A 21,686-nucleotide genomic window follows, 5' to 3' on the forward strand; every position below is an offset into this window, starting at 1 on the left:
CCCCCCCCCACTTCCCAACACACACATTATGCACAGAGCTCTTCAGGAAACCGGAGCCCCTTGGGGCCACTGCTGCTGATTTCTGGAGCTTTACCTCCCCTCCCCCTTCCTAATTGCACCCTTGAGAAGCAGTGATTTTGGCAGAAAGGGTGGTGTCACTTGTCCCTCCTCTGCCTGTGCTCTCCTGGCTCACACTGCAGTTAGAGCTGAAGCGAAGTGTCTGACGTACCTGGTTCCTGTGTAGGAAATCAGGAAGAACCCCCAGTGCCCCATCCTTTCCCAGAGCAGAGAGCTGCCCCCTCCTAGCCTCCTCAGAGACCTCAGCCCCCGTGGGCTGTGGGAGCCCAGGCAGCTCTGCAGGGTGGGGCCAGGCGCTTGCTGACAGCCTCCAGTTGCTGCTTCACGCTGCTCCGTAGGGCTGTGGTGGCTGGGCTGACAGCAGGTGTGTGGGCTGCAAGCATATTTGGTCCCCACCCAGCTGGCTGTGGCGGCCGCCGTCCTTCACCACACATCTGCCCCAGCCACACTGCTGCCAGCAGGCCACGTGTGCACAGCACACGCTTCCATCTGGCTCCCACCCTCTCTGCCCTCCCCGCGTGTTCCTTCCCAGCCTAGTAAATGACAGCCCCAGAGAGGAGCCGTGGGAATGAGCAAGACCCCTCTCTTCCCCTGCAGCTGTCCCTGAAGTGCCGAGCGCCAGAGGTGTCCCAGCACGTGTACCAGGCCTACGAGACCATCCTCAAGAACTGAGGCCCCATCCAATGCCCACCCCAGCCTTCTGCCAGCCTGTTGAGGAGCCCTCTGGGGTTAGCAGCACCTCCTACTCCTGGGAGGGGCCGGAGAAGGCTCCTGGCCACCCCTGGGGCTCCCTGTTCCTGACTGCAGGGCCCACCTGGGTCCTCAGGGCAGGGCTGCACCCCTCCTGGAGTGAAGTCTCAGTGTACTCCTGTGCACAGGGACTTCCCTCTTCCACTGCTGCTGACACTTAGGGTCAGGTGAGGATGGGACCAAAAGAGACAGAGCCAGAGCAGCTGCAGAAGCTGGACAGGAAGACCCAACGTTCTCTTCCTTTTCCCGGCACTTGAGGGCGCGTGTGAGGTTCCCTCAGGCTCCCAGCCCAGGAAGCACCATGCCCCTCACTCTCTCTTGGGTTGGTGTTGGTGGCCCTTCCCACCACCCGCTGTCATGACATGGGCCCTGCCAGGCTGTCCTGATGTGCGTGGAGGGTCTCCTTGGTATCAGGAGAGCAGTTCTTTCAGGGTCTGGGACTCCCAGGGCCTGCACCCCCACATCCTCCCTCCCTGCTTCTGCCTAGGCTAGGGCCCAGTGGTTGTGCCAGTCGGCCCACAGCCTCCCGAGAGCTGACCCGCGTGGGGAAGACCAGGCCGAAGCTCCCCGAGGCCCTGCCCAGGCTCCTGCTCTCCTGGCGGTTGCACACACACCTTCTGCCGAGCTCCCGCCTCTTGCCCCTGCCTATGGCGGTCACTGCCTATGACACCTTCCTCGGCGTCCCCTGGGCTCCTGGAGCAGAGACAGGGCTAAGGGATGAGGAGCTCGGGCAAGCGGGCTGCCTCCTGTGCAGGGTTTCTTTGGGGTTTCTCCTTAGTGTCTGCTACCCTACTCCTGGCCCCCCAAGTGTCAGTTGTGTCTGACAGAGCATTAGGTTTTCCTTTTACTGCTGTTTAATAATAAAGATTCTGCTTTTGGCAATCACGGACACTTTTTTCCCCTCTCCACCAAATGTCAGAATTGGAATCTGCCTCCGCTAGCGGTTGAGGGATAGTTTTCTGAGCCCTGCAGTAACTCTGTCTAATATATATAGACTATATATTGTATGTTTACTCTTATTTTCAAAAAGAGAAAGTGAATAAAAATGATGACATCAAGCATTTCCATGGCCAGTGTGTCAGGTGCTGCCTGAGGCTCTTCTGGATGGGTCTGAAGTCCAGGGTCAAGGGCTTGCGCTGTGTACCTGGCCCCTCCCCTGGCACTCTGCGTATGGCGCCTCTCCCTCCACCCTGTCCTTAAGGACTCACTTGTGAAGCCGCCTAGTCTCCCTGGAACCCCTCCCACCTTTGATCCCAACTGCCCAAGCAGACGCCATCACCTTTTGATGTGGGCCAAAGATGTCGAGGTCTGACATCCGTTTGTTCTCAGCTCTCTGCCATCGGGGAGTTTCCAGGGAGTGGCTGTGGAAGAGAGGGGGTGGGCAGGCAGGCCAAGCACCAGGCCTGTCTGGGCAGGCTGTTCCCCACCCTGTAACTTTGGCAGGCTGAGGGTGGACACTAAGCTGACAGCCGCCCCATCTGCTACCAAGGACCGACTCCCCATTTGGCCCCAGTGCTGGCATTGACTTGGCTCCCAGGGGAGAGCCAGACCCTGGGCAGGGCTCCCGACAGCAGAGCTGCCAGTTCTCAATCCTTGGTGTCCCATGGGCCTTCACCCTGCTTCAAAGGGAAGAGTAGCCCTGGTGCCCTCACCTGTTTCAGCCCCAGCCACTCTGCCCCGTGCCTACCTCTGACAAATGGCTGTCTTTTCAACTGCCTGGGACTGGCATTGGCAGGAGCACCTGGTCCTCCTCTGACTCCTAGGTATTGTCATGCTGTCTTAGGAACCACAGTCTACAACCAACCAAGGCTCTTGATTGTACCACCCTGGTTCCCACCTCACCTGAAAGTCCTCAGGCTCAGAAGGCCCTGCACAAATGCAGCTGGAGTCCCCTCTGGCTATGGACTAGAGGAGAAGGGTTTTGAGCCCTTGAGGAGACTGTCACCCTGGCCTGCTGTGTCACCTGCTGCCCCTGACCCACCCGAACGCCCTGTGAGTGCACTGCTGGCTCAGCCATCCAGGGACTTCCCAGAGCTTGCTGTCCCCACCCTTCCACCTCTGAGGGCAGAAGAATTGAAGTGGAGGATAGCTGTCCCCAGTGGGGTGATGATGGGCAACTTGAGGCCCAGGGTCAAGCACCTGGGGTGAGGAGGAGGAAAGCTGATGAGAAAGGCTGGCCCTGTTGGACAGAGGGCCTTGGACTGTCAGACATCTTGAGTCCACTCTCCTAATTCAAGTTGTGCTTGGGTCTCAGGAGATTATGGGCAGGACCTTACCAGAGAGCCCCTCTCCCACCCATACAGCACCCATCATGTTGGGACCCAGCAGCCTTAATATAATCGGGGAAACTGAGGCAGAAAGCATTCTCACTCCCAGTGCCCCAAGCCTGGGCTTTACCATATCACTGCATCAGGAAAACATGCACTACCACTGGGGGCCCAGGTCTGTAGAAGTGCTTTGGGGGAAGGGGGCGACCGGATGGCTCAGTTGGTTAGAGCACGTGCTGTTAACAACAAGGTTGCCGGTTTGATTCCTGCATGGGATGGTGTGCTGTGCCCCCCGCAACTAGATTGAAAATGGCGACTGGACTTGGAGCTGAGTTGTGCCCTCCACGACTAGATTGGACAACTACTTGACTTGGAGCTGATGGATCCTGGAAAAACACAGTTCCCCAATAAAGTTTAAAAAAAACAAAAAAGTGCTTTAGGAGATCTCCAGTCTGCTGCCCTTCAGCGTCGTGTCCTTCCCTGGCCTCAGAACGCATCACGTGCTTCCTCCCCCTCTCACGTACCTCCCTGGTCCTGATGTGTTCAGGCCTCCCCGGTCTCAGGGCCTGACACCTCTCAGGGACCTTGGCATCCTGCCAGCACTCTGGGCCTTGCCAGCCGGTTGGGGAATTCAACAACAGCAGCCAGTTATTTCTGGAAGGTCCAACAAAAATCCAAGGGCCTCATGGGTGCCCCTGTGTGCCAGCCACTGTGCTAAGGCCTGTGTCGTGAATGTATTTTACGTTTTTTAATCTTTAACTCATGGGTTGCTGTTTTGGGGGGGTTTTTATGAGGAGAGATTCCAGACCATGATCAGATCAGCCACACAAAGGATTGAGGTCTCCCTCCCACCCTTCCCCAGTTCTAGGTTTTCCTCCCTAAAGGCAAACTTCGTTGCCAAATTTTGGATTTTCTTCCAGGAATATTCTGTGCATGTATGCAAGCAAGTCTGAGAAGGTATTTACTTAACCAATGGTAGCACCCACTACACCACCAGCACTTTCCTTCTCTTACCTATCTGTACAAATAGACCCGCCTCAGTATTCCTTGTGAGGATGGGCTGCCATTAGCCAGTGCTGGCTGATGGACATTCCATCTGCTGCCAGTCCAAGCAACCGTGCAGTGAATATCTTCCTACATAAGTCCTTGCTCATGGGCACAAATGTAACTGTAGGATCTAGCCCCCAGATTTGCTGAACCAGAGGACGTAAACATTTTACATTTTATATGTTCTTGTTTTGAAAAGGTAATACATTCACATGGTTCAAAACCCAAAAGGCTAAAACGGATATAAGTGAAAAATTCTCATTCCTCTCCCCAAAGAAACCAGTGTTACCCTCCAAAGAGACTCAATGTCTAATACGGGGTTTTTTCCCCCTTTTAATACACAAATGGTAGCATGAAATACAACCCATTCTGCACTTTATATCTTGGAGACTTTATCATTATCAGTCCATCATGGAGAGAGTCCTTATGCCTTTTTTTGGTGGGGGTGGGGTGGGGAGGTGAACAGTGTGTTTTTCCAGGGCCCATCAGCTCCAAGTCAAGGAGTTGTTTCAATCTAGTTGTGGAGGGCGCAGCTCAGTGGCCCATGTGGGGATCCAACTGGCAACCTTGGTGTTATAAGCACTGTGCTCTAACCCACTGAGCTAACCAACCGCCCCGCTAATGCCTTTTTATAACAGCTGTATGGTGTTCCAATGAATGGAAGTACCAACCATGAAGCAGTGCCCCCGCGATGCCCATTGACTTATATCTAAGATGTTGCTAGTACAAGTGATACTGCAAAGAATATTCACTTTCATACATGGATAACTTCCTGAGGTGGAAATTGCAGGGTCAAAGGTAGGTTCAGTCATAATTTTGATAGCTGTTGCTAAAAACTCTTCAATTCACACCCCCACCAGCCAGGAATGAGACACCTATTCCCCTGCCCCCTCACAAACTCAGCGTATTGACGTGTGCCAAACTGATGGGTGAAAAATGATATCTTACTACTTTGTTGTAACTCTGTTCATGTGTTTTCGAGCCATTTGTATGTACTTTTCTGAGCTGTCTTCATATTTTTTTGCCTGTTTTTCTATGTGGTTATTGGTCCTTTTCATCCTGATTTGTCATTATTTCTCCCCATTTTATTACTGCTTTTTACTTTTCCTTGCTGAAATTGTTTGTGTAGTCTTCTTTTAATCTCTTCTTCTTTCTAGTACTTGTCTGATCTTAGTTTTTTTCATTTTGATCCTATTCCATCTGGGCTTTATGTTAGGGACGAGGTAGGGATCCAACGTCCTCTTTTCCCAGATGGTTACCCAGTTGTCTCCACACAATTTACTGAATAATTCATCTTTTCCCACAGATTTGAAATGTCATTTTTTCATATACTAAATTTCCACATATATAGGAATGCTTTTGTAGATTCTGCTCTGTACCAGAGAATTTTCTATTGGTCACTGCATTTTTTAAAAAGTATTGTATCTTCATATTTTCACAATTTATTGTATCTCCTTATTTGCCCTCTTTGTTCCATTTGAACTTTAGAATTAGTTTAAAAAGAATTGATGGTATTTTTATTTGGATCTCACCAAATGTTTATATTAACTGATGGAGAATTCACATCCTTATAATGTCAATAATATTTACATCCAAATACAGGAGTACATGCCTTTCCATTGGTTCATGCTTTCTTTGATGTTTCTTTGTAATATTTTAAGTTTTCTTCATTAAAAGTTCTTGCATGCCTATGTTTTAAAATTTTTTTATTAAGGTTTAGTTGGCAGACAATATTATATGTTTCAGGTGTACAACATAGTGATTCAACATTTATTTACCTTGTGATGTCTTTAGTAACAAGTTTTAGTAACCATGTCACTGTGCACAGTTATCACAATATTATTGACTATATTGATTTATTTTTGCTTAGATTCATGAGAGCGTTTCCTATTTTTTGCTTCTTATAAATGGGCTTTTTCATTCTTTTCCTTATATATTTATGATCTAAATATATATTTATAAATATATTATATATAGGAATAATATATATTGATAATACAAAATAACAAATTATATACTTTTTCAACAAAACTACAGACTGTATTCAGATTTCCCTAGTTTTCCCACCCATGTCCTGTTCTCTTCCCAGATCTCACATTGCATGTGGTTGTCATGTCTCCTGAGTCACCTCTGGTCTATGACACTCTCCGACTTTCATTGCTTTTCATGACCTTAACCATTTCGAGGAACACTAGTCAGGTAATTTGTTGACTCTCCCTCATTTTGGGTTTGTCTGATGTTTTTCTCCTGGTGAGACTGAGATTATGGGTTTTTAGGAAGAAGGCCAGAGAGGTGCCCTTCTCGTCATGTCATCTCGGGCACACACGCCATCGGCATGACTTACCACTGTCACATTAGCCTGGATCACTTTGGCCAAGTAGTGTTTGCAGCTTTCTCTACTGCGAAGCTACTTTCTCCCCCTTTCTGTACTCTGTTCTTTGGAAGCAAGTCACTAAGTGCAGCCTACACTCGGGAAAGAGCGCGGGGGCAGGGAGGGGCGGCATAAATTATTTGGAATTCTTCTGTAAGGAAGATTTGTTTCTTCTCCCACACTTATTTATTAGATCATTTATATTAGTTTGGCGTGATGGATATTTTATCATTCGGGTTTAATCCAAAACCACATTATTTTGGTGCTTCCATTGTTCCAGCTTTGGCCATTGGGAGCTCTTTCAGATAGGCTCTGTGTCCCTCTGACATGCCACCATCCTTTTGCTTCTTTTGCAGCTTCCTTACTTTATGGCATTATGAGGTGCTCCAGGCTCATCTTGTTTTTGTCCTGTCCCAACCCTAGAATCAACCATTTCTCCAAGAAGCCTGGTTCCTTTTACTGGAGAGCGGCATTAGATCTGGGTGCTGGATGCGCTTGTTGTTCCTGGGTGGCACTTGGAGGCCCTCTCAGCTGACAGAGCTAGGCATTGTCTTTGTGCACACTTACCCAAGTATACACACATACTCCTCATTATGTTTGTAATTAGTAATTACTTGCATATAAAAATAAAATTGTTTTATGTGTACAAATGTTGTCCCCTCCAGCCTTACTAAATTATCGTTTTTCTCTTTGTGTCATCTCATTTCATCCCTCAACAACTCTATGAAGTCTAGACCATTATTATCCCCTTTACAGCGAAGGAAACTGAGACTCAGAGAGTTTAAGTAACTTGCACAGATAACACACCCTGGGAGGAAGTTTCAAACTCCTGAGGTCTCACTTCAGAGGCCTGGAAGTGCTGCCTGTGCTGCCTCCTTGTGTCCTGAGGGCTGTAAGTCCCCCACTGGCCTTCAGGAGGCTGAACGCCTACACTCAATGGGCAGTGGCATGATGATAGTGACCACAGACCCACTACGTGGCAGGCATCTGCATGGTAAAGGTCCCACACAAAATGCGGGGCCCAGGGAGGTGAGTTATTGCTGGGACAAGTCGTGTGGAGCTGTGAGTAATGGTCAGGACAGACCACTACTAATGGCCCGTGGAGCAGCCCAGATGCCACAGGCGTCCAGAGCAGATGTCCCTGGACGCTGGCTGCACTCCAGGGTGCTTGACCCCAGGGAAGGGAAGCAGCTGTGTGGCAAAAGTCAGGTGGTAGAGGGATGGGGGACACCCAGCTGACTGGCTTTGGGAGGCTGTGGGCAATGAATGAGGGACACAGAATTCCCTACCCAGTGCCTGCCCCTGGCCAGGCCCTCTCAACTGTCTCCCAGCCCACCCTACTTTCTGTGACTAGTCTTCCAGAGCTCAGGCCCTTCCTGAGCCCCCACCCTCGGTCGAGCTGGTGCGTCCCCTGGGTCCGCTCAGCCCCCTCGACCTGATGGACCTAACGCTCCTGTTTCCATCTGTCTGTGCTGGTTGTATGTTTGTCTCCCTCACAAGCCACAGAGAGCAGGTCATGTGCCCAGCGCCAGGTCCCGCGTGCTGAAGGAGCATGTGTGGATGCTTGATGGGTGTTCCCTGGAGCACTGCATGGGAGGATGTGAGGGGCATAGTAATGGAGCAGCAGACAACAGCTTGGCTGCCTCTCCTTGGGGAAGGAGTGAGGGGATTGATGAGAGAAACTTCGAAATTTACAAGCAGCCCAAGGTCTCTGGCTTCAGTCTTTGGGAAGTCTGACACTGGCTGCCCACACCTGCCACAGCTCAACTCAGTCCCCACAATGACAGGGGCTTCCTCAAAGGCCCTCCCCACAGAGCCTCAGGCTCCAGCTGACCTCCTCCTGATGTCCCTCTGGCCCCTCTGCCCAGATGAAATTGGGCTTCTCAGTAAATCAGGCTCGGTGGTCCAAGGTCCCGGGTTCCAGTGCCTGTGCTGCCAGTTTCCTGCTGGAAAATTTTTGGCAAATCATTGCACCTCTCTGAGCCTTAATGATATGCAGCTATGGGTTAGAGCTCTGCACATCACAGGCCCCTGATGAATGGGAACTGCTGCTAGTGATGCTGATGTAACAGTTTCCTAAGGAATTTGTCACCCCTGCAGAGTCTATAGGACTTCATGGCAACTACAGGACATTCCACTGTCCAGAGCGTCCTCCATCATTCCAAAACCTCGCACTGAGAAACCATACTGGATCCCAGATAGGCCCTCCACCAGTCCTGTTGTCTGTTCCTAAAGAAACCCTGCCCCAAAAGGCACTCCGTTGGAAAGTGAAGCAAGAAAGTTTTTCCAGAAGCGGATAACCAGAGCTGGCTCTCAAGAGTGGGCAGGAACAAGAAGAGAGGGCACTTCAGGCAGGGGAGTAGGCCCCACAGAGGGCCTTACGGAAAAAGAGCCTGCTGAGTGCCAAAAGGGAAGAGGGGCTTAGTATTATTTACTGCCTGCCTTGTTCCCCAAAGGAAATGAGGCAGCTTCCAAAAGCCAGCAGCCTGAAAAGTTACAAAGTGAGTAGGGAAATCAGGTGAAGGGAAAAATTATGGCAGGAAATGAAGGTGAAGCCAGGAGTCCCCACTGGCTGGGCTTGAAGACCTGGAAAAACTGCCAGAGGTAGCCACAAGTTTGGCTCTGAGCTCCCTAGTGGCTGAAGAGAAGAGTGAAAACAGACCCAGGTCCCTAATCCAATATGGGAGGATGAAACCACACCCAATGCTCTGGAGAAACACCCTCCGGTTGCCATCACCTGCTCCCTGGAGGATGCCTGCCCTCCGCACTTCAGGGTTTAGCTCCTCTTCACTCATCCACTTCCCCCAGGATGGGGTGTGGATGTTTGTGCTCTTACAGTTCCTGGACCCCATGTGTTCTAGAACCTTCTCTCCTAAGGTAGGACTTTTTTTTTTTTTTCCTTTCAAAATCCATCTCAGAAATTTGGCAAGCAGTGAGCGAAACCTTTGGTCAATGCAGAAACAGAGATGTGTGCATTTCACCAAGTACCTGGGCATCTGGTCAAAGATGTGGAAGCCCCCTCTGTAAGTAGAAGGCAAGGAGAGACAGAGGGGAGGGGAGCTGAGCAAACCCAGGTTTTCCAAACCTGATCGGGAAGGAACTCACCAGCTCCAGGAACAATGAATGGGGCTTTGAGAGAGTTACAGGTGGAGGCTCAGGCAGAAAACCTGGCCTTAGCAGTGACAGGGGTGGCGTCCACCAATTTCTGGATCTTTCAACCTTGTTGGCACAGGGATTTGGGACTGAGCTGCAGCGAACCGGTATGTACTGGGCTCAGCACTCCCTGTCCTGCCCTCAGGCGTCGATGACTGTCATTTGACGTATTGTCAACTGGCCACTTCCCCCTGTGGGCAGAGGAAGGTGGGAGGGCTCCTCTGAGGAGACCATAAGGCTGTGGGGTCAGGGGCTATCCACTGCCCCCCCCCCAATTTTGGAGAATCCCCTCTCTGGCCTCAGTTTTCTCCTTTCAAATGGAGATACCAGGTTAAGGCTATAGATTCAAGGACCACATATGTGCTTGTTTAGTAAAAGACCCCGCATGTAGTAGGCTCTCAAGAAATGGTGTCTGGTTTTGATGGATGCGGAGCAGAGAGCCAACGCAGTGCGGCGACTCACCCAAGGTCACACAGCTGGGGCCGTATCGGATCCCGGGCGTCCTGAGTCCAGCGGGCCGGGGTTTGTCTGGAGTCAGCCTGGGGGAGCCGTGTTTGGAGAAGCGGACGTGGGCGGGAAGGGCTTCTATTTTGGAGCAGGTTGAGAGAATCGCGATCCGCGGAAGGAGCTAGGTCCCTCCACGGGCTCCCTGCGCCCAGCCATCTTCCTGCGACCCTTCCCGGGAGGGGCGTCCCGGGCGAGTAGGGGGAGGTGGGAGGGGCGGCGGGCGGTTACCTCATCGCCGCCTCCGGGAGGCTCTGCTCGCTCGCTCTCTCGCTCGCTCGCGCCGCCGGCTGGGGCGGTGACTCCGGGCGCCGGGGCGAGAGAAGGGCGGAGGGACTGAGGCGCCGAGGGGCAGTGCCGTCCCCCGAGCCCCGCTCTGCTGCAGGACCCTCGCGCGAGGAGGTCGGACCTTGGTGATCCGCGCTTCTGGCGGCGCCTCCAGTAGCGTTGCGGAGCGGAGGCGGTGTCTGTGCGCGGCGCGCCGGGTCTGTTCTCTCTGTGCTTCTGCACCCGCCGGAGCTACTCGTTCGTCCGCCGTCGGCCTTCTCGGCTGTCTGTCTGCCCTCCCACTGCCAGCTCCGACCTCCGCCTGGCCTCTCCGGGCCTCGGTGTTACGGGTAGCGATGAGGAGCGCGGCGGGGTCGGGGCGCACCGGGCAGGGCGCGCGGGGCGCACGGCCCGGCGCCGGCGCATGAGGTTTTCCAGCACCGGGCGCGGCAGCGCGCGCGGGCCATGGGGGGCAGCCTGCGGGTGGCCGTACTGGGTGCCCCGGGCGTGGGCAAGACGGCCATCATCCGGCAGTTTCTGTTCGGTGACTACCCCGAGCGCCACCAGCCCACTAACGGACCGCGCCTCTACCGTCCCGCAGTGCTGCTCGACGGCGCCGTCTACGACCTGAGCATCCGCGACGGCGACGCCACTGGCCCGGGTCACAGCCCTGAGGGTCTAGAGGTAGCGGTTCCAGGGGCGAAGGATCGTGTGACAACGTGGGGGCGGGGGAAGGGTGGATACTTGGTGCACACGTGCTTGTCCGCGTGGACAGCCCCAGGGTGCCCAACTGTGTTCATGGATTGAAGGATGAATGTGTGTCCTGGTGTTTGTGTGTCTCATCCCGTCTCGCCGGCCTGGAGGCCCACAGGACCAGGCCTGAGGTCCGGCGATTTTGCGAACTGGCTTTTTCTCACTGGCGTAAATGCCTCTGTATTTGCCGGCCTCTGCTGGTGGGTCTGGATCAGTGGGTGGCAGAACGTGGTCGTGTCTCCCTAAGGGTGAACGTTGTGTGTTTGGGGCCTTGAGCAGAGCTTTAGTGAAAGAAGTTGGGGCCAGATACAGAGGTGTACTTTGGAGGAGGGGGGGCGGGTAGAGGGCATTCTCTGCTCCTTCATTCCTGTGACCTGGAGCAAAGCCTCGTTTAGTAATTTGTGCAAAGTCCAGGACAGACTTTGAATCCTTGGAGCTGGATGCCTCAGAGAGGTGAAGAGGCAAGAGCAGGCAGGATTAAGCAGAGTTCCCAAGAGTGGGTGGCATTTGGGCTGAACCTGTAAGAATGAGTCAAGTTTTGATGAAAAGAAGTGGGAAAGGCATTCCAGGTGGAAATAAGAACACGTGCTTAGGCCGGGAGGCCTGAACGTTTACAGGTTCCAGACAATTGGTGGTTTCTGGGGGCGCAGGGACACGGGCCGAGTGCTTTTTGGAATTAGTCTTAGGAGCAGTAGTAACCAACCGGCCAGGGGGTAGAGGGAGGGGACTGACCCGAGTTGAGCTGTGGAAAGCTGGAAGAAGGAGGAATAAACTAGAGGGTTGGAAGAGAGGTAACCTAGAGTGAAAGAGGGCTGGTGGTGACCGACTGGCTTCAGGCAGTTTGGAAATGTTTGCCCTGGTGGCCATGAGGACAGTCAGGCCCAGGAAATTGGGGGCCAGGGCTCATAGATGAGGATGGGGTTGACAGAGGCCTGAGGATGAACTGTGGGTTTAGGCCCCTGCAGAAGGTCGGGACTCGGGAGAGTGGACAGGTGGCTCCGACAAACCCCGACCTCCCGCCCCCAGGAGTGGCTGGACCCTAAGGACTGGAGCTTGCAGGACACAGATGCCTTCGTGCTCGTCTATGACATCTGCAGCCCAGACAGCTTCGACTATGTGAAGGCGCTGCGGCAGCGCATAGCGGAAACCAGGTGGGCACGCAGCTGGAGGTGGGGGCGGGGAGAGTTTGCCAATCTGGCTGGGCCTTTGCCTAAGGGGAGTGGGTGGGCTCTTCCTCCGTCTTGGGCCTGATCTCAGGCCTGCCAGGCCAGGCCTTTTGCCATGGGAAAGTCTTTGGGCCACACGTATCCGGTGTTTGCTGCGGGCCTCTGGCTGCAAAAGGGGATGCTCCTGAGTGTATATACCCACAGGGGGGGAATTCTCTGGCCCCGGGGTCCCTGGCACCGCGGACCTCATTCCCATCTGGCCCCCAGGCCAGCGGGTGCACCAGAGGCGCCCATCCTCGTGGTAGGCAACAAGCGGGACCGGCAGCGGCTGCGATTTGGGCCTCGGCGCGCACTGGCCGCCCTCGTGCGCAGGGGCTGGCACTGTGGCTACCTCGAGTGCTCCGCTAAGTACAATTGGCACGTGCTGCGTCTCTTCCGGGAGCTGCTGCGCTGCGCTCTGATGCGTGCCCGTCCTGCGCACCCGGCCCTGCGCCTGCAAGGGGCATTGCATCCTGCACGTTGCAGCCTCATGTGACCTAATTTGATCACGAAGCCCATGGGGGCGCTGGACAGTCTGACTGCAACCACCAGGGACCTGGATTGGACGAGCTTGCCCAACTTCTCTTGGATTGGACAGGAGCCTCCTGATTGGACAAGGAAAACTCCTACCCAGTCTCCTGGGCGACAGGCCTCTTTGAATCTCATTGGATCCAGCCAGGCCCCCAAAGCCTTTTTGTACAAGATCAGTCTTTTCTGGGACCTTGGTGGGTCACGACCCCATTCGATGAAATGGACTTGACTATAAATCTGATTGGAAGCTCTGACTGTTCCTGGAGCCTCATTGGACAAATTCTTAAGTCACATCTCTCAGGAGGTAATAAAGGGGGAAACGGTTCAAGTGCAGCTAGCATTTCTGGGATGGGCAGGGTAATCTTAATCGTGGAGATCAGAACTGCCGGGCTTTGCGCCTGGCAATTAACTCCAGAATCCTAACATTTAATGAGGGCCCTCAAAGGGGTATGATGGCCCCAAGGTTGAATCCCCAAGAAGCAGACACAAGTGGCTGGAACAAAACTTTACTGTCAGGCTCTGCAGGGCCACAGGACCTCAGGAAGGGTCCTCATTGGGCTGGTCCAGCCTCCTCTAAGGCATTCAATAATATTAGTAATTAAATAGCAACACTCATCCCCCAATCGGAATGTACAACAGAGGTCCCATTGTGCCATGTGGTCCCAAGGGGTCTGGTCCCATGAGGTCTGGTACCCGAGAGGCATGGGGTTGGGGGGGTATTCCCTGATGCAGAGGGGTTAAGGCCACAAAGGAAAAAGAGAAGGAATGGGGGCCTGTGGGGCAGCTAGGCTGATCCATCACATCCAGGAATCCGGCGCAGCCCTTGGGCTGACGGAGTGCAGGGCATGCCAGGCCCCGGGCTCCGTGGGTCCAGATGGGCGGCGGGGGCCCCTAGGTGTGGGGATTCGTGAGGGTTTTCGGTCTGGCTGTGTGTCCATCCGGCCCCGTGCCCAGGTCCTTGAGGGCTCGGGGCCAGCCAGGGGGCTCCCAGATGCATCTGGCAGCACCCCAACACCAGGGTAGGGGCTGCCTTCATCGGAAGAGCTGGACAGGGCTGGACCTCGGTGCCCAGGCAGCCCATTGGTCATTCTGCCAGAGTCCCCCGGTAGGCCACACTTGCCACCCAAGACGCTGAGGGACGAAGAGGAGGAGCTGGAGGAACAGTAGGCTGAGTCAGGAGCTGGAGGGTCTGGGGCCCGAGCTGGGTAAGGGGCTGGTTCTGTGGGAGTTCCACCAGTAGCAGCCTCAAGGGCTCGGGCATTGGCCAGGAACTCCTCTTCCAGGCGCCTGAACAGCTGCTGTTCGTGATGCGGGTCAAGCTGCAGTGGGGTGCGGAAGACACTGGCTGGTGTGGTGCCCAACTCTGGACTGGGGCTGGAGACCCGGGGAGGCCGGGGGGCTGCAGGGCTGCGGGCACGGGGAGTCTGGGGGCTGCTCCTGCCAGAGCCCCCACTGCCCCTGCCCCGTGGCACCCACGAGTGCTGCCCATCTCGGTCCCTCCGTACAAGCAGCACAGCCTGCTCCTCGCGGCTCTGGCTCCGGGCCCGTCGGGCTGGGCTGGGGGCCGACAGCTGGGCTCCCCTGCCTCCTGGGGCCCCCCGGGGCCGCCCTTGATCTAGCCGGTCTCGGGACTGGCTTCGAGGGGCAGGGGGCCGTCTCAGAGAGGCTGGAGTGCCTGTTGTCAGCCTCCGGCTGGGCCGCTCCCTCTGGGGACCAGTGCCTGAATCGTCACTGCGGGCACCAAGGGGGCCACTCTGGGCTGAGGAGGCTGAGGAGTCGCTGTCCCCGGAATAGCGTCGGGAGCGGGGATGAGGGGGGAGCTGATCTCGGGCTCTGAGGCAGGGGAACAAGAGAGAGAGAGACGGGGCATCATGGAAAGAGGACTGGTGTGCAAAACGGGCAGGGAGAGGAATGAAGAAGCAGGTTTGTGGTTGGGAAGGGGCGGGGAGGACACCTGTGGTGCTTTGGGGGGGTGTTGGTGGGGGCTGTCAAAGCCTTCTGTCTGTCGTGGGGACTTCCAGGGAGAAGTGAGAGACTCTGCAGTAGCTTCCCCCACCCCCCACAAGGCAGAGGAAGAAGCGAGGCCTCCGGGGCCCTAACCTAAGCTCCCCCTCCCTAGCCTGCCTGTTTCCTGGGCAGGCCAGAGGGAAGCCGGGTTGGACTGGCCACCACTCAGGCCCAGGGCCCGCCCAGCTGTGTTGTTCATTTGGTTGGGTTGCCATGGAGAGGGGAAGCCAGGCCAGCCCCCACCCACGGGAACTTTTCCCAGGGCGTGAGTCACACTGGAATACAGCTCCTTCCTCACAGAGTTCAGGGAGGACACCCCCACCCTCTAGACCCTTCACCCTCATGTCCTCCTACCTCTTACCTGAGTGGGGTCTCAGGCCCCTCCTTTGAGCTGCGTAAGGTAATGGGTGTTACTTCAGGCCTGGAGCCCTGGCGCTCTACCCCTGGGGCTGGGCTACCAGCTCGGGGGCTGGGGGTAGGTGACACCCTCTGGGGGGAGAAGGTGCGGGTCCTTGGCTGGGGTGGGCGGTGGGCTGCAGGGAGGGAAGACAGGTGGTGTGTGAGGGGTGGAGCCACAGAGATGAGCCTGTTGCCTGCCTGCCCCCGCCATGGGCACTGACCTGTGGAGGAGCAGCGGCAAGGGTCATGCTTGTCCAGGTAGTGCTCCAACGTGTCCCAGCCGCCACCCACGCGTACCATCACGTGGCTTCTCAGCACCTGTGGGAGCCCAGCAAGGGCAGCTCACAGCCTGTCCTATGGGACTGGCAGCCCACCCCCTGGGCTACCGCCTGCCAGGCAGCCCCTCACTCTTACCCGCACAAAGATGAGCAGGCTGGAGTCTCCCACGCGGTACTTCCCCTCTGAGACCTTGATCATGGGAAATTGGTCTGGGCAGGTGCAGTGGCCCAGGATCTCCCTCACCTGAGGCCAGAGGAAAGGCTGGAGGTCAAGGGTCAAGTCCCTCCCCCTGGAGCCTTACTTCAGTGACCCCAGGGTCAGGAGGAAGTCCAGGGAATGGGGGCATGGACTGTGTTGCCCCAGACTTGGGTGCAGCCTCTACACTTGACGTTTCATGAGCAATCCTTCCCCTTTGGCTATCAGGGGTCAGGGAACCAACCAGATGGTGGTCAGGCCAGGGCCTGGGACCCCAAGGAGGCACATCCCTACCGCCCCTGAACCTGGGGGAGTCCTGGAGCTGTCCTCACTCTCCCTTCACCCACTTCACAGATATGAAAGCTGTGAGGCCCACAGGAAGGCCAGGTCCTGGGAGGAGGCAAGTTACAGAACATGAGTGCAGGGGGCCTACACCATACTGAGACGGAGTGCCACAGATGTGGGGTACAGCACACATCAACATGCACACACAAACCACCCGCCTGGCAAGCATACCTCTGCCCACGTTCCTCCAGGCCCAGAGCTGCCAGGCTGGCTATGTGGGCAACCCCGCCTGCCTCCTCACTCACGGCGGGGCTGGAGGAAACGGGCAGCTGGAGCCTCGGGTGACCCTGGTCCAGGACGGGGGCGGGGTGGCAGTCTCTGCCCACGCCATCCGGCTATCCCCCCCAGGATGGACACATCATAGTCCTAATCCCTTGATAAGAAGGAAACTCTTGGCCCAACTGCGGGGGTGTCAGGGACACCTAGGTCCTGGGAGGAGGAGGAGGAAGCTGGGGGCATGGTCTGACACCTCCTATGCTCAGAGTAGAATAGAACTAAGTCTGCAGCTCCCAGCAGCAGCATATGCCCAGGGCCCTGGGGAATGGGAGGGGCCTGCAGAGCCCCTGGGAACTTCCCTAGGCATTCACTGAGTACCTACTGTGTGCCAGGCACCCACTCAACCTCAAGCTCCATGCTGTTGTGGATACAACTATCTAGCATTCGAGTGAAGGAACACAGGGGGAGCTCAAATCATGTGGCCCCTGGATGAAGGAATTCACAGCACTTATCTGGTACCTAGTTAGTACATAAAAGGGGGGTAGTCATGCAGTGGAGCCCAGATTTTATCCCAGGTCAGCTGGGTCATGTGACTTCACCCTGTACCTCTCCCTCTGTGGGCCTGTTCATCCATCTCCTTGGGGCCAGGTGATGCTTACACTTGGTACTTAACACATGCACCCTTTCCATGGGGCAGGCTGTCCTGAGGAGAGGTTCAGGGACCAGTTGTGGGCACTGGCTCTGCTGTCTGGTCCCTGGCACAAAGTGCAGGGTAAGAACATAGCAGGGGCCAAGGGACTCACCAGCTCGTCGAGGTTGCGCAGGTCGCTGGGCGTCATGCGGGGCCCGCGGGTGGGAACCCCTGGTGCAGCGGCAATTTCTTCAGTGTCCTCCTCGGAAGTGGGTGCATTGGGGGCGTTGGGGGCCAAGGGTGCTGCGCGTAGCTCCTGCTCAATCTCCTGTTCGAACTGCACGAGGCGAGGGGCCAGCAGGCCAAGGCGGGCCCCGCGCCGGGCCACCTCCAGCAGGCAGAGCACCACGCTTTTCTCATTTTTCCGCAGCACCAAGTCCTCAGTCTCAAACATAAGCACTTCAGGCACACCCAGCTCTGTGCGGCACCAGCCGATGAAGGTGGCAACGTTGTCACGGGCCATGAAGGAACCAGGCGCCACACTGTGTGCCTGGAAGGCCACACCACGGGCTGGGCGGGCAGCAGCCAAAGCACGGGCGGCCTCAGTAACAGCGTTGGCATGTTGGCACAGGGTGGTACCTGTGGCCAGCCCCGTCAGGAAGCCATCACCACCACCAGGCAGACCCAGGCCATACAAGGCATTGAGCCACTCCGCTAGGTCCTCCTTCATGGCCTCCACATAGGCCTCACTGGAGCGGAATGGCCGCACACTCTTGGCTGCTGAGCCTGCGATACCCGCCACTGGGTCCGCCATGCCCAGGCCAGCCGAGTCACTGTGGGCAAGGACACAGGTCAGGATTGCTGTGAGGACCCAGCAAGCATTCAGTACAGACTAAGTCACTGACCCCCTGCACCTGCCTGTCATTTCAAGCCAAATGCCTGAGTTTGAGCCCTGGCTGTGAAAAACTTCCCTGTACCTCGGTCTCCTGGTTGGCAAAATGGGCACAATATTACTTCCTCTTTGGACCTAATGGTATAATTTTTATAAATGACTAATTGTCTATAATTGTTTGCTGTTTCGCTCCTGGGCGGGGCGGGGGGGGGGCGGGCAATTTTGGGGACTTGGTTGAGTTCTCCCTTCCAGGCAGAGAGGAGCTCATCTTTTCTGCCCTGTGTGACAGGGATAGGGGATTGGGAGGTGGGGGGGGGAGAGAGAGAGAGAGAGAGAGAGAGAGAGAGAGAGAGAGAGAGAGAGAGGAAGCCCACAGCTTCGGACTCACAGTGGACAGGAGAGGAGTCCAGGTCCCAACTAAGAAAGAGGAGCGCTCCATTGCTCAGGGATGCTGCCGATCCCACCTCCTCTGGGAAGGTCCAGGGTCCTCCCTTAGCCCCCTTCCCTAAGTGTCATTATAACAAACGACATAGCAGTAATAGTAACAGCAACCACACTGAGCGTAGCCAGGCCTGAGAGCGCTATGATATTATCTCCATTTTACAGATAAGGAAACTGAGGCGCAGAGAGGTTAAAAACTCCGTCAAGGTCGCAGAGACCAATGGGTGGCGGAGCGCGGGCGAAGCTGCCGCGTTGACTATCCCAAGCATGATCAGGCAGCCGCTGGCCGGGGCCAGGCCCCGCCTCCGAGGAACCTCCCTGGCGCCCAAGCCGGAGTGTGCGGCCGAGACTCGGCACGGCCTCCGCCAGCCCGGCCCGTCCTTCTGGAGTTTGGCCCAGAGAGGGTACAGGACCGCCCAAGGTCACACAGCCCCGGGGAACAGAGGCCGCCGCCGCCGCCCGGTTCCTCATCAGTGCGTATCGTCAAGGCGGGCGGTTGCTGGGGGTCCCCGCGCTCACCTGGCTCATCCCGCGGCCTCGGGGAGCATCGCCCCGGCTGGGGCCGGAGCCGGGCCAGGCCGCCGCAGAGAGGCGACTTCCGAGCCACAGCGGATCCTAGTCCCGCCTCGGCGATGACTGCGCCCGCTGTCTCCGCCCCGCCTCCCTGGAATTCGGATCAGGCCCGGAGGGGCGGGTGGGGGCGCGCGCTCTTAAAGGGGCCGCTCACTTCCCCAGCCCGGCCGGCAGACTTGGGGAGGAGCTGGAGTCTCCTGACTGGGGGGCGGGCCAGGAACCAGGTCTGTGACGAGAGTGCTTGGCCCTCCCGGCTTGGGGCAAAGGCGGGACCAGGGTTCCCAGGCGACCCTACCAGCCCAGAAGCCCCATCCCCACCCAGCATAGTCCCCACAGTCCCTTCCACCCTCCTTGGTCTTCTGGAGAGCGATTTGGGCGCTTCTAATTGCACCAACCCTCCTCTCCCCCACCCACCCCCCCATAGTGGTCTCCCTGGAGAAGGCCCCTCAGCCTGTTCCCAAGACAACTCAGGAAGCAATAGAGGCCAGAGGCTGCAAAGTCACCTCCGGCTGGGGTGGACCTCCCTAGGTCAGATAAATGAGAAGAGGCGAGCTTTCCTTGGGTAGTGCCAACCTCAGAGAGTGGGAAGATGGCCCCCTTATGTCCACTCAGGGTCCTGCTCCGCACTGAATGTGCATTTTTAACCCTGAGTTTAGGGGAACCCGTTTCTCAGATGAGGACACTGAGCCTCAGAGGGTAGGTGAGTGACTAAGACCTAGGGTCCCCTGATCCTGTGATCCCTGCCCTACAGCCAGGAGAGAGCCAGACTCAACCACTTCTGGCCGCCTAGGTCAGGCACTGAATTAAGGGGAGAGGAGGGTTAGGGGCTGCCTGATTGGCCTGGTTCGGGAGGGTTAATCCCCTGCTGGTTTCTTTTCAAACTGCAGAGGAGGGACCTGGCTGGGATCAGCGGGAAATCCTGCCCCCTGCTGCTGCTGGCTGGGTGGAGACGTCAGGCCTGGCTGGGCCACAGTCTTGCTGGCCTGGTGGGGCCAGCTTGGCAGGGGAAGCGCCACCAACAATAGCCAAGGCTTAGAGCTTTGCTCCTACTGTGTGCCAGGCCTGCTCTGTGCCCTTGACCTGAAGGAATTAGTGAGTCACCTCTATGAGAGACACTTTTATGCCCAAACAAGGGCTCAGTCAAGAGAGCAGCTGGAGCCAGGGTTTGAACATGACTATTAGGAGAATACCTTCATTTTAGGATCAGGGGCATTTATTGAGTACCTACAGTATGCCAGACCTCCTGGTGCCAGGCAGCTCACATGCATCATCTCACTGGGTCTTCATGACCTTTCAAAAAATGGGAACTCACCCCAATGCCTTGGGTACCCAGGTGGTACAGTTTCCGCTCTAGCCTCTCCTCCGGCCCCCTCCCCCACCATCGAGTGAGGAAGGCCCCTAACTAGTAATAATAATGGCTGACTGTATGCTGAGTCTCTTGGCACTGGCAACCAAGAGCAGAAAGCACGGAACAAACAGAACTAGTTCTCAGGACTTGGGTGAGGTGCTGGGGAGGAGACAGAAGTGGAGGTAGGTGAAAGGGAACAGGAATCTGGAGCACAGGGGTGGGATGGGCCTGTAATTTTAAATCAGTGATCAGTAAAGGAGGTGAGGAAGGAAGCTGTATGGAAAGGAGAGCTTTTCGAGTAAAGGGGACAGTCAATACAAAGGCCCTGAGGTGGGAGTGTGCTTCTGTGTTCAAGAAAGCCTGAGGAGGGGCCGGCCGAATGGCACGTTGGTTAAGAGCTGGCGTCCCAAGCCAGCTCTGAGCAGCAGGGCCCTGGTTTGGATCCCACATGGGGGCCAGTGACACTGCCCTCTACAGCTAAGATGGTGAACAACAGCTCGACCTGGAACTGGGCTGCTGTGAGTCACTGGCGACGGCGTAGGCTGCAGCCCCCACTGCAGTGGGTTGCCATAGGCTACCATGAGTGGCTGACAGTCAGCGTGAGCCACTGTGAGCGGCCGTCCAGAGGCCGGCGACCGATCTGCCTCACCCGGGAAGAGCACAATGATGGTGCCAACTTGGGCCAGTGAAGCAACATCCTCCACAATTAGGCTGAAGAACAAAACGACAGCAACTTGTCTGTTCCCCTTCCCCTGATTCCCCAGCACTGTTCTCCTCCCCTAATTCCCCAATAAAATCTTTTTTAAAAAAAGAGTGAGGTGGGCCAGCTGAGTGGCTCAGTTGGTTAGAGCACGAGCTCTGAGCAACAGGGTCACCAGTTCAATTCCCACATGGGCCAGTGAGCTGCGCCCAGGCTGAGCTGCCAACAGGTGGCAGAATGGCTCAGCTGGTGAGAGCATGTGCTCCTAACAACAAGGTTGCCTGTTTGACTCCCGCATGGGATGATGGGCTATGCCCGCCTGCAACTAAGGCTGAACACAGCACCTTGAGCTGAGCAGCCACAAGCTGCTGTTGGAGCTGAGATAGCTGCGCCCTCCACAACTAAGATTGAAGGACAACAACTTGGCTGTTCCCCTTCCCCAATTCCCCAATAAAATCTTTTTTAAAAAAAGAAAGAAAGAAAGAGTGAGGAGGCCCATGAGGCTGGAGTGGAGGGAAGAATGAGAATACAGAGATTGAGGCAGATCAAGTAGGCTTTGTGGTCCACACCTCTTTCCAGGCACATGAGAGCCATGGAGGGATTTAGAGCAGGGGAGGAGTGTGACCTGACTGTGGCTGCTGTGGTGGGCAGGGCAGGAGCCCTGGGGGAAATCAGGAGGTGGCAATGGGGTTGGTGATAAGATGTTGGATTCTGGCTGTCTTTTTTTTTTTTTT

At 55.8% G+C, this 21,686-nt stretch overlaps 3 protein-coding genes across 12 annotated transcripts in view; 2 read left to right on the plus strand and 1 right to left on the minus strand.

Moving 5' to 3' along the window:
* AP1B1 (adaptor related protein complex 1 subunit beta 1) overlaps nucleotides 1–1,889 on the plus strand; it is a 49,060-nt gene extending 47,171 nt beyond the window's left edge. For all 6 annotated transcript variants that reach the window (XM_019643120.1, XM_019643121.1, XM_019643122.1 and 3 more), the window contains one exon: nucleotides 676–1,889. In XM_019643120.1, the coding sequence (XP_019498665.1) occupies nucleotides 676–750 (75 nt within the window). In that variant the 3' untranslated portion in view covers nucleotides 751–1,889. The remainder of the gene's footprint in view (nucleotides 1–675) is intronic.
* A 7,962-nt stretch (nucleotides 1,890–9,851) lies between these two features.
* RASL10A (RAS like family 10 member A) lies at nucleotides 9,852–13,254 on the plus strand. 4 transcript variants are annotated; one of them, XM_019643131.1, is made up of 4 exons: nucleotides 9,852–10,188; nucleotides 11,039–11,121; nucleotides 12,217–12,341; nucleotides 12,624–13,254. In XM_019643131.1, the coding sequence occupies exons 1-4, from the start codon at nucleotides 10,092–10,094 to the stop codon at nucleotides 12,889–12,891; spliced, it is 573 nt and encodes a 190-aa protein (XP_019498676.1). In that variant the 5' UTR covers nucleotides 9,852–10,091; the 3' UTR covers nucleotides 12,892–13,254. The 4 variants fall into 4 exon arrangements, with proteins under 4 accessions (XP_019498676.1, XP_019498678.1, XP_019498675.1 ...); XM_019643133.1 differs by having other exon boundaries at nucleotides 9,852–10,133; XM_019643130.1 differs by lacking the exon at nucleotides 9,852–10,188 and having other exon boundaries at nucleotides 10,219–11,121; nucleotides 12,624–12,917; nucleotides 12,999–13,254.
* Nucleotides 13,255–13,418: 164 nt separating this feature from the next.
* On the minus strand, nucleotides 13,419–19,009 carry GAS2L1 (growth arrest specific 2 like 1). 2 transcript variants are annotated; one of them, XM_019643128.1, is made up of 7 exons: nucleotides 18,851–18,978; nucleotides 18,279–18,395; nucleotides 17,171–17,831; nucleotides 15,747–15,854; nucleotides 15,554–15,650; nucleotides 15,295–15,466; nucleotides 13,419–14,759 (listed from the first exon to the last, which is right to left on the minus strand). In XM_019643128.1, exons 3-7 carry the CDS (start codon nucleotides 17,810–17,812, stop codon nucleotides 13,724–13,726), a joined length of 2,055 nt encoding a protein of 684 aa, XP_019498673.1. In that variant the 5' UTR covers nucleotides 17,813–17,831; nucleotides 18,279–18,395; nucleotides 18,851–18,978; the 3' UTR covers nucleotides 13,419–13,723. The 2 variants fall into 2 exon arrangements, with proteins under 2 accessions (XP_019498673.1, XP_019498672.1); XM_019643127.1 differs by lacking the exon at nucleotides 18,279–18,395 and having other exon boundaries at nucleotides 18,851–19,009.
* Between the last annotated feature and the right edge of the window lie 2,677 nt (nucleotides 19,010–21,686).

Source organism: Hipposideros armiger, unplaced genomic scaffold (genome assembly GCF_001890085.2).
Source record: "Hipposideros armiger isolate ML-2016 unplaced genomic scaffold, ASM189008v1 scaffold_75, whole genome shotgun sequence".
In the NCBI taxonomy this organism is placed as follows: Eukaryota; Metazoa; Chordata; class Mammalia; order Chiroptera; family Hipposideridae; genus Hipposideros; species Hipposideros armiger.